Raw genomic sequence first — 11,230 nt, 5'->3', positions numbered from 1 at the left:
GTCCGGTTTTTTATCCCCAGTTTGGGTATGAACGCTCTTGGGGCTCAGCGAGTGGGAACCCCGAGGGCCGCCTGCAGCTCCGCTCCCGGGCGGCCGGTGCCCAGGTTCCCTCCGGCCTCCACGTCTAGACTCCGGGCGACACGAGCACTTCCGCCCGGCGAGCCCCGGCGACCACGCCCTCCGCAAACACCGCCTCCCCCCCCCACCCCCCCCGCCCCGCAGCGGCTCCGCAGCCGCCGCGGTGGACCCCAGCCTCGGCCCCTTCTCACGCATCTCCCCCCCAGACCGTCACCCTGGGGCGGGGGGATGGGGGGCGCTGCCTCGGGGTCCGCGTGCATCATCCCGGGGATCCGGGCGGCGGCGGCGAGGCTGGGGCTGGGGGCGGACGGCGGCGGCTCCTGACCCTGCTGCCCTCGGACCCTCCAGGCCGGCTGCCCCCGCCCCCCGGGCCCCGCCGCCCTCGCCATGCCGCCCCGTGCGCCCCGGAGGCCGCTGCTGCTGCTGCTGCTGCTCGGGCTGCGGGCGCCGCTGCTGCCGCGGGCGGAGGTGAGGACCGGAGCGCGGAGGGGAGGCTCGGGGGGCGGAGGGGGGTCTGGGGCGGTGAAGGCGCAGACCCCAGTGCTGATGGTCGCTTCCAGTCCGCCTCCTTCCCCTCGCACATGCTCCTGCTGCTGTCCAGCCACCACGTCCCCCAACGTTCCCGGAGGCGTCCAGTCCCCCCAGCAACTCCCCTGGAGGTTTATAGGCTCCCCTCCAGACAGGAGAGGTTCCCCGGTCCCCCCAAGACTCCTGGGCACACAGGACAGCCCCCCCCATGTCCCCTGAGGGTCCCCGGCCCGCATCACCAGGCTGCGGGGGGCGGCGGCGGCGGGCGTCCTCCCGTCTCTCTCCCCGCAGACGGGCTCGGAGCGGCAGACGGCGCGGGAGCTGTACCGGCGCTGGGAGCGCTACCGCAGGGAGTGCCAGGGGGCGCTGCAGGCCGCCGAGCCCCCGGCGGGTGAGACCCCCAGGCTGGGCCCCCCAGGCTGGGAGGGGGGCTGCGAGGACTGAGCAGGGAGGGTGGGCTGGGACCGGGCGCTGGGCCTGGGAGAGTTGTCCGGGGTAGACGGGGGCTTGGCCTGGGTGGGAAGGACCTAGAATCCCTAGATCGGAGTGGGATGCTACTGGGATTCCTGGGAGAAGTCTGGGAAGAAGCTGGAAGTGGACGGGGCCACACGGATGGGCGGGGCCTGAATGCATAGAAAGGGGCGGGGCTTGGGTGGAGCCTAGAAAGGGCCTCGAGCAGCGGGAACCTCGTGCGGCTGGAGCTTGCTTGGTGGGGAGCCCAGAGTGGGGTCGGAGGATGGGGGGCCTCAGGGTCTGATGGGCGGAGCTGCGGGCAGCTGCGTCGGACCCTCCAGGTGGGTGGGCCCAGGGCAGGACTGGGGTGCGAGGAGGAGGGGGCTTTGGGCGATTGTGCAGTAGGTCCCCCTGTGCCACTCCAGGCCTCGCCTGCAATGGGTCCTTCGATATGTACGTCTGCTGGGACTATGCTGCACCCAACACCACTGCCCGTGCTTCCTGCCCCTGGTATCTGCCCTGGCACCGCCACGGTGAGGTGCCCCCTGGATGTGGGCCTTTCTGGACACAAACAGCTCCCAACCCTTGCCCCAGATGTCCCTTCCCCCAAACTCACCTACAGCCCATCTCCTGCTCCTCTCTGTCCAGCGGGTGTCTCCTCTGTCTGTCCAGCCCTGGCTGGGTCGCCCCGATCCTGGCTCTGTCACATCATGCCCCTTCTCTGTCTGTATCTCTCTTAGGACTATGCAGTTCTTCTTTTCTCTCCTTTATCTGAGACTGTCTCTGGGAATTCTGGTCTTCCGGTCCTAGCTAGCTGTGTGGTCCAGGGCAGTTTATTTAATTTCTTTATACTTCAACCCCCTCATCTGTAGAATGGGATTGATGATAGCACCAGCTTCAGAGCTGTCTTCTGAGTATTACATTAATGTGTGAAATTCCATAGAAGGGCTCATCATCATCATTATCATCACATCGGCTCTCTCTCTGCCTTTCCTCCCAGCTGGTCTCTGTCTCCATCTCTCTTTCTGTGCCTCTAACCCCCTCCCTCGATCCCCCCCCCAGTGGCTGCAGGCTTTGTCCTCCGCCGGTGCGGCAGTGATGGCCAATGGGGACCTTGGAGAGACCATTCTCAGTGTGAGAACCCAGAGAAGAATGGGACCTTTCAGGTAAGAAGAGGCAAGGGATTCAGGTTGGATGTCCAGGGAGAGGCGAAAAGGCAGCAGCCTGCCAAAACCGGTTTGGCTCAGTGGATGGAGCGTCAGCCTGCACACTGAAGAGTCCCAGGTTTGATTCTGGTCAAGGGCATGTACCTTGGTTGTGGGCACATCCCCAGTGGGGGTTGTGCAGGAGGCAGCTGGTCGATGTTTCTCTCTCATGGATATTTCTAGCTCTCTATCCCTCTCAATTCCTCTATGTGTAAAATCAATAAAATACATATTTTTTTTAAAAAAGAAAAGGCAGCAGCCTCAGACTGAGCCTGAAATCCCTTGTACTGTTCAGGGCTCTGGGTTCCAAGTGATAGAAATCCCAAGTAAACGTGCTTGATGCAGAAAAAAAAAAAAATCTCTACTTCTGTGATTGAAACATACACAGCCACATACAGCTTCAGGCACAGCTGGATCTAGGTGTTCAAATAATGTTGGGGATCTCTCTTGCTCGCCTTCCTGTGCCTGTGTTTTTATCTGCGCTGGTCTCATCTTCATCTTTTTATTTAAAAATGTATTTTTATTGATTTCAGAAAGGAAGGGAGAGGGAGAGAGATATAGAAACAAATGATGAGAGAGAACCATTGATTGGCTGCCTTCAACACGCCCCCTACTGGGAATCCAGCCTACAACCCGGGCATGTGACCTTACCTGGAATTGAACCCTTCAGTCCGCAGGCCAATGCTCTATCCACTGAGCCAAACCAGCTAGGACTGAAATTTTTATTTTTCAATTACATTGCCATTCAATATTATTTTACACTAGTGGCCCAGTGCACGAAATCCGTGCAAGGGGCTCAGTCCTCGCAGCCACAAACTTTCAGGATTGACTCTCATGGCCCTGGTTTGGGTCCTCTGCCCACCCTGGACTAATCACTGTGTATGTGTGTAGGGGAGGGGGTGGAGGAGGGGCTTAGGAGGGGGGTAGAATGCTCTGATTGGCTGGCCACAGGTCCAGCCTGGCGCACAAGGGTGGAGATAGCCCCACTGAAATAGGGGAAGTTGGATCCCCAAGAGAACATTGGGGTGCTTGGCAGGAACAGGAGCAGACAGAGGGCTGTCCAGCCCCCGCTGACCCTGGGGGAGAGCTGAGCCCTGCTCCTGTGTCCTGCCCTGGCCCCCAGAACCAGAAGCTGATCCTGGAGCGACTGCAGGTGGTGTACACTGTGGGCTACTCCCTGTCCCTGGCCGCGCTGCTGCTCGCCCTGCTCATCCTGGGCTCCTTCAGGTGGGACCCCCACTGTGGGCGGCCGAGGCGGAGCCGGGCCTGTCTGCCCGCTAGGATGGAGTGGTCGGCACCCAACGGTGGTTCTGTGAGAAGAGGGGCTGGGAGGCGGCGAAAGGGGCTCCCCGCGGCCGCGGACGGGTGTCCATGGGTCCCCCCTGCCTCCCCAATCCCCAGGCGGCTGCACTGCACTCGCAACTACATTCACATCAACCTGTTCACGTCCTTCATGCTCCGGGCGGCAGCCATCCTCACCCGCGACCGGCTGCTGCCTCCTCCGGGGCCCGCACCCGGGGACCAGGCCCCCATCCTGTGGAACCAGGTGAGCTAGTCCCTCTTCCTCTCGCCTTGGGATTCAGCCTCCCCTGGTGGTCAGGCGGTTCCCACGCTACCCACTGCCCAGACACTGGCTACAGTTTCCTCCCTCTGGACCACGCCAGCGAGGGACCCCCACTGTTCACTCCGTCACCTCCTTTGTTGGCATTTTTCCCGTGCTCTTTCTTCTATTTCCAACCACTGGCCTGTCCCACCCCTGAGAGAGTCTTCTGCTGGAGGTGAGGAGGAGACAGGAGGGGGAACAGCTGGGGGGAGGATCTGGTAGATTCCAGGTCTTTACTGAGAAACAAGGTGAGCCAGACCCGAGGCTGGGACCAGAGGGGAGGAAAACTCCCTGGGAGCACCGTGGGCCATGCCCATTGTCAGGAAGCACGGGGGTGGGAGGGCCGCGCTGGTGGGAGAGGAGGAGGAGGTGGTGAGAAGCTTTCCCGAAGGTGGAGTAGCTGAGCACCATTCTCAGGAGATGGGGTGGGAGGAGCCATCTCTGGGGCATCTTGGGGAGAAGTTTGATAGTGAGATGGGAGATACCAGTTGTTTAAGAGGTTAGAGTAGCTGAAACCGGTTTGGCTCAGTGGATAGAGCCTTGGCGTGCGGACTGAAAGGTCCCAAGTTCGATTCCAGTCAAGGGCATGTACCTTGGTTGCAGGCACATCCTCTGTAGGGGGTGTGCAGGAGGCAACTGATAGATGATTCTCATTGATGTTTCTAACTCTCTACCCCTCTCTCTTCCTCTCTGTAAAAAATCAATAAAGTATATTTTAAAAAAAAATTAAAAAAGAGGTTAGAGTGGAGAGGTCATATAGGGGAGAGAAACCAAGCACAGGTACCACGCTTCGGTGACAGAGTGGGAGAGTATTTGATGACAGAGGAGACGGTGAAAGGACGATCGGCTGGAGGAAAGCTTGGGGCTGGAGGAAAGCTTGGGGTACCTCCAGCGCCCTGACTGCCCCTCTCCCCCTGTCCGGCCACCCTCCAGGCGCTCGGCCCCTGCAGAACGGCCCAGATCGTGACCCAGTACTGCGTGGGCGCCAACTACACGTGGCTGCTGGTGGAGGGCATCTACCTGCACAGCCTCCTGGTGCTCGTGGGGGGCTCCGAGGGGGGTCCCTTCCGCGGTTACCTGCTCTTCGGCTGGGGTGAGCCCCGACCCTGTCCCCGGCCCGCCCTCCCCGCACCACCGCTCCCCGACTGCCCTGCCGGTCTGCTTCAGGGGTCTCTCCCTCTCTCCAGGCTTCTGCCTTCCCATCTCAGCGGGGAGTTCCGCGGGGCTGGGGCCAGGCGAGGCCCGCGCGCGTGCTGACGGCTGCGGCGGGGTGGGGGGCGGGGGTCGGGGTCTGCACAGGGGCCCCCGCGCTTTTCGTCATCCCCTGGGTGATCGTCAGGTACCTGTACGAGAACACGCAGTGAGTTGCGGGAAGGAGGCCTGGGCCGGAGGTGGGGATTGGGGGGGTGGGGGGGCTGGGGAGGTGGGAGGGGGCCTCCAGGCACCTGGGCGAGGCCTGGGGAGGTGGGCGGGGCCTCCAGGCACCTGGGCGGGGAGCCTGGGGAGGTGGGCGGGGCCTCGAGGCACCTGGGCGGGGAGCCTGGGGAGGTGGGCGGGGCCTCGAGGCACCTGGGCGGGTGGGATGGGAGCACAATACCGTCCTGATGGCACGTGGGGCCCTGGAGGGGATGTGGGTGGGGGGGATAACGGAATAGAGCAGCTCGGAAAGGTTGTGCTCGAGGACGATGGGAAGGGGCGGGGCCGGGCAGGAGTGGGCGGGGCTCAGGAGGGATGTGGGCGTGGCCTCACGGAAGGCGGGCGGGGCGGGCCCTGCCGAGGGAATGTGCGCGACCGGTGCGTGCTTCTAGCGGTTTTCAGCCCCTTAGCTCCACCACAACCCCTCCCTGCTCCAGGTGCTGGGAGCGGAACGAAGTCAAGGCCATCTGGTGGATCATACGCACCCCTATCCTCATGACCATCTTGGTACGGCCGGCGCCGCCGCCTCCTCCAGGCAGTCCTCTGGGATTTCTCCTCCTGGGGAGAGGGTTGCCGCCCTGTTTCCCAGGATGGGCTCGGACTGGCTCGGCCTCTACCCTTTCCCCGCAGATTAATTTCTTCATCTTTCTCCGAATCCTCGGCATCCTCGTGTCCAAGCTGAGGACCCAGCAGATGCGCTGCCCGGACTACCGGCTAAGGTGGGGGAGGGAAGAGGGGGGAGAGGGAAGAGGGCCGGACGTGGGATGGGGACCCGGGCCGCTGACCACAGCTGCCCTCTCCTCCCAGGCTGGCCCGCTCCACGCTGACGCTGGTGCCTCTGCTGGGCGTCCACGAGGTGGTGTTTGCTCCTGTGACCGAGGAACAAGCCCGCGGCCAACTGCGCTTCGCCAAGCTCGGCTTCGAGATCTTCCTCAGCTCCTTCCAGGTGCTCAGGCGGGGAGCGGGGCTGCACCCTTCCAGCTGGGGCCCTCTCCCCCGAGAGGCGGCAGGGCTACGGCCGCCCCTTGGCGCAGCCACTGCGGTGGGGGTGCCCGGGCGAGTTCATTCATTCTACACAGAACGCTGAGGCAGGGGCCGAGGCAGGAGAGGGGAGGGCTGAGCGGTACAGCCTCCTGGTGAAGGTCTAGGGCTTTTTTTTTTTTTTTTAATTGATTTTTTTACAGAGAGGAAGGGAGAGGGATAGAGAGACAGAAACATCGATGAGAGAGAAACATCGATCAGCTGCCTCCTGCACACCCCCCCACTGGGGATGTGCCCACAACCAATGTACATGCCCTTGACCGGAATCGAGCCTGGGACCCCCCCCCCCCCCCCCCAGTCCATAGACCAGTGTCCTATCCACTGAGCTAAACCGGTTTTGGCAAGATCAAGGGCTTTGAGGCCAAAATCAGATCTGTCAGAGCCAGGGTGGCAAGACAAACTCAGAGAACATTTATTACATACACTTTTCCTAGCTCACTGTGGGGATATTGACATGAACCAGAATGGCCTCTACATTCTTGTAGGAGAGACGGATGCTATCCACACTCTGTATATAAGTAAAATATACAGAATGGCAGATGGTAAGATGTGGGTAGGGGGGGGGGGAAGCAAGAAAATGGAGGTGAAGATTAGACAAAAGGTAGTGTTACAGGCAGGGGGTCAAGGAAGGCCTGCCTGAGAAGAAGATATTGGAGCAAAGATGGAAGGTGTGGGAATGAGCGAGGCGAGTGAGAGACACCTCGCATGTAAGATCTGTCACAATGGAGGAGGGCTGGCCAGCCTGAGCCAGTGGATCAAGGGGGAGATAAGTAATATTTTACCAATAACACATACAAATAATGGACTTGTATTAATTTATCAAGAAACTTATTGTTAATTATAAATAGAAATGGTTTTATATTTATTTTAATTTATATGTGAAACATAAATATAAAACTAATGATTAGAATTTACCAATAACTTAGAATAATCATTAATAATTAAAATTAAGCAAATGTTAATCATCATAAACTTGGTTTATTAATATTTACTAATGGTTATATAATAGCATATAATAATGGTAAGATAAATCATAAGACTAAGTAAAAGGTTTAACACTGTGTACCAGACACTACAGCTTCTTGCAAACCAATATCTCAAGTCTCACGACCACCATTGTATTACCCCACTTTCCAGATGAAGAAACTGAGGCCCAGGGGGGTTAAGCAGTTTGCCCAAGTGGGACAGAAACTAGGGAAGTGCCTAAACCGGTTTGGCTCAGTGGATAGAGCGTCAGCCTGCGGACGGAAAGGTCCCAGGTTCGAATGCGGTCAAGGGCATGTTATGTTGGTTGCGGGCACATCCCCGATAGGGGGCGTGCAGGAGGCAGCTGATCAATGTTTCTAACTATCTCTCTCCCTTCCTCTCTGTAAAGAATCAATAAAATATATTAAAAAAAAAAAAAAAAAGAAACGAAACTAGGGAAGCGATTATAACATCCAGGAGCCTCTTTATTGCTCAGCAAACTGGGGAGGACAAGCGGGGAGCAGGGAGGTGTTTGCAAAAGTCTAGGACCGGGAGAGTGGCAGCCGAGGTAGTCTGGGGCCTGGCAGGGCCCGGGCTCTGAAGGAGGTGTTCATAAGCCTGTCCCCAGGCCCTGACGTAACGCCGTGTTTGACAGGGCTTGCTGGTCAGCTTCCTCTACTGCTTCATCAACAAGGAGGTAGGGAGAGCCCAGCCTGCCGCCCGCCCGCGCCCTCTGGCGGCAGCACAGCGAACGGCGTGCCTGGCCCCGGCTCTGAGCGCTACCCGTTGCAGGTGCAGTCGGAGATCCGCCGAGGTTGGCACCGCTGCCGCCTGCGCCGCAGCCTGGGAGAGGAGCCTCACCAGGCCTCCCAGCGGCCCTCTCTGAGCCTGCAGTTGGGCTCCGGACCCAGACAGGTCGCCACTGGCCGTGCCCTGTCCTCGGGGAACCTCCCAGGGCCTGGGGATGAGGCCAGCCGGGTCTTGGAAAGTTACTGCTAGGCAGCGGGATTCCGGTGATCATTCGGTTAGCATGTATTTGTTGAGCGCCTACTGTGTACCAGGCCCCTTGTGGAGGGAGGGCTTGGGGAAATGGGGTGGAAGGAAACAGAGAAAGGCCCCTGACCTAGAGTTCAAAATTGAGTGGGGGAAACAGACCCTTAAGACAATTCATCGTTATATATGGGCTGAGTGGAATGGCTGATGAGGAAAAATTAGAAGGGGGTATATGGTGGCCAGGGAGGGCATCTCTGCGGAGGTACCATGTAAGCCCTACCTGCCAGAGGTGCAGGAGACAGCTTTGGGAAGAACTGGTGGGCAAGATTCTAGGCAGAAGGAGCAGAGGCCCTGGGCAGGAAGGACCTTGGCCATGTCCTAGGAGCAGTCAGGTGGCCTGCATGGCTGGAGCTGGGAGGAGTCAGAGCCAAATGGAGGGAGAAGTGAGCAGGGGCAAAGAGTTGGGGTTTTATTCCAGGTGCATTGAAAACTCTTAGCAGAAGCATCTCATGGGCTAATGTGTGTGTTATTTTTTTAACTTATTAATTTAAGAGAGAAACATCAATTTGTTGTTCCACGTATTTATGCATTCACTGGTGGATTCTTTTATTTAAACAAAGTATGTTTTTATTGCTACTTAAAAGAGAGAGAGGAAAGGAGAGGGAGAAACATCAATTCGAGCAACATCTATTGGTTTATCCGTTGCCTCCTGTGCATACCCCGATCTGGGATCGAACCCGCAACCTGGGCATATGCCCTGGCTGGGAATCGAACCAGCGGTTCTTCAGTGCACGGGCCACACTCAGCCACCAGAGCTACACAGGCCAGGATTACCTATTGGTCGCTTCTTGTATGTGCCCTGACAGGGGGTCAAACTCGAAACCTTGGTGTATCGCAGGGGTAGGGAACATCTGGTTCATGGGCCCCATAAGGTCCACAAAATGATTTGGTCTGGCCCTGCCAAGGCATTGGGAGTGCGTTAATCCAATGTTTGACCAAATATAGCAGGCTAATTTTTAAGTTGATAATTTTGCATGGCCTGTGAACGATGTTACAAATATCCAGATGGTCTTTGGCAGAAAAAGGTTCCCCGCCCCTGTGATTTGAGACAATGCTCTAGTCAACTGAGCAACCCGCCACCCAGCCAGGGCTCCTGGGCTAAGTGTTAAACAGAGCCTTCTGTCTGCGTTGTGGGGGGACAGATTACTAGGGACAGGAACTGGGAGCCCAGGGAGACCGCAGGCGGGAGGTGAAGGAGGCGGAACCAGGTGGTGGCCAGGGAGGAGTGGGAGGCAGTTGGACTCCGGAGCTATTTTGAAGGTAGAACTGAGGATCTGGCAATGAATTAATTGCATGAGAAAGTTCAGCAAGAAGGAAAAGAAGCCCAGGAAGACTCGTAGGTTCCAGGCTGCGGAGAAAGGAAAGTGAGACTGGGTTTAGGTGGGGTGAACCCAGCGAGAGGGCTCTTTGGACACGATAAGCTGGGACGAAGGTCTGGAGCTCAAGGCAGAGGTTAGAGCTGGAGACCGAAGTGTGGGCCCACCGGGGTCCAGAGAGGAGGTGTAGACACAGGGCAGGCCCCGGCTGGGACCTTGCACCCAGAGAAGCCAGGACCACTGCTAGCTGGGGAGTGTGGCTGCACTCCTCACCCTCCTGAGTGGCCCCCTGGGCACTGGGAGAATTGGGGAAGCCAACAGCCACACTGTCGCTGGACCACTTGTCAAACACAAGCCCTCACTTCTAATCCTTCCCCCACAGACACAGTTAGATTCCATTAGAACCTGGGTGTTGTCAATTCTTTTCCTTGGGTCTCAGCTCCCTGGACAGAGAAACAGAGTCCCTTTAACATAAGGTGGCCTTGCGAGGGCGTGGGGGGGGGGGGCAGGGACGGGGACCTTGCGGGTCCTAGGAGGGTAGGGGCTCTATAAATCATGGTGGGGAACATCCGGCCCTCGGACCACATAAGGCCCTGTGGTCTGGCCCTGCCAAGGCATTAGGGATGAGTTAATTAAATGTTTGACCAAATATAGCAGGCTAATTTTTAAGTTAATTTTTTTTATGGCCTGAGAATGATGCTATAAATATCCAAATGGCCCTCGGCAGAAAAAATGCTCCCCACCCCTGTAATGTAAATAAAGCATGAGAAACAGTTGTGTTGTGATTTTTGGTGTATCTGTTGAGAATGAGAATCTTTTGGCCAGGCCATAAAGGGAAATGGCTGAGGCTGGGAGCCTGTAGCAGCTACACACCCCGTGGAGGGTACACTGCTTATCTTCAGCCACGTGTTGCCAGGACAACATGGACATCAACATGCACATCGTGCTGCCAGTCCCAATTGGGAATGTTCATGTGATCCTTACTACCCATAATGCAGTTGTTATACGTGGAAAAACCTTATTTTAAAATCCCACCTCTGTGGTCAGTCTACCCTGAGTGGCCAGATTATTATTCATTCAGAGATCATAATAATCTGACCACTCAGTGTATACAAATTTTTCATTTTAACAAAAACAAAAGCCAGAATAAAGCTGTAGGAAACACATAGCCTGCTTCAAATCTTAATTTGGCTACTTATTAGCTATATGACTTGGAGAAAATTCTCAGCCTCTCTATGCCTCACTTTCCAATTCCGGAAAATAGGTATAACAGTACCTTGCCTGAGTTTCCAACGAGTCATTCTTAGGATAATGCCTGGTGCCTGGCGGATGCTGAATGCCTGGCCAGTGTGCCTGGGGCTATTCCTACAGCCTCTGCTGTTGTTTTCACCGCTGAAGGAAGAGGTGAATTAGGAACCATTTGGGAGGAGATGGTGGCTGAAACTCAAACTGACGCCAAGCTGGATGCTGGGCTGGAATCCAGCCCCGGCCTGCAAGGCAGGATTATTAAGTCAACCAGAGGGAGGCAGGAGATTCGAACCATTTGAAGATCGGGACTCCAGGCTTTGTGC

The 11,230-nt window shown here is 57.1% G+C and overlaps 1 protein-coding gene across 1 annotated transcript; it reads left to right on the top strand.

The window, feature by feature from the left end:
- Positions 1 to 328: 328 nt before the first annotated feature.
- On the top strand, positions 329 to 10,434 carry GIPR (gastric inhibitory polypeptide receptor). Its single transcript, XM_036416460.2, has 13 exons — positions 329 to 546; positions 898 to 997; positions 1,485 to 1,592; positions 2,122 to 2,225; positions 3,388 to 3,491; positions 3,666 to 3,810; positions 4,801 to 4,960; positions 5,167 to 5,227; positions 5,721 to 5,790; positions 5,914 to 6,002; positions 6,091 to 6,229; positions 7,946 to 7,987; positions 8,083 to 10,434. The coding sequence occupies exons 1-13, from the start codon at positions 466 to 468 to the stop codon at positions 8,287 to 8,289; spliced, it is 1,410 nt and encodes a 469-aa protein (XP_036272353.1). The 5' UTR covers positions 329 to 465; the 3' UTR covers positions 8,290 to 10,434.
- The last annotated feature ends 796 nt before the right edge of the window (positions 10,435 to 11,230 follow it).

This window comes from Pipistrellus kuhlii, unplaced genomic scaffold (assembly GCF_014108245.1).
Source record: "Pipistrellus kuhlii isolate mPipKuh1 unplaced genomic scaffold, mPipKuh1.p scaffold_m20_p_55, whole genome shotgun sequence".
Lineage (NCBI taxonomy): Eukaryota > Metazoa > Chordata > Mammalia > Chiroptera > Vespertilionidae > Pipistrellus > Pipistrellus kuhlii.
Note: the sequence above shows the minus strand (reverse complement) of the source record. Positions and strands in the feature narration are given on the sequence as shown.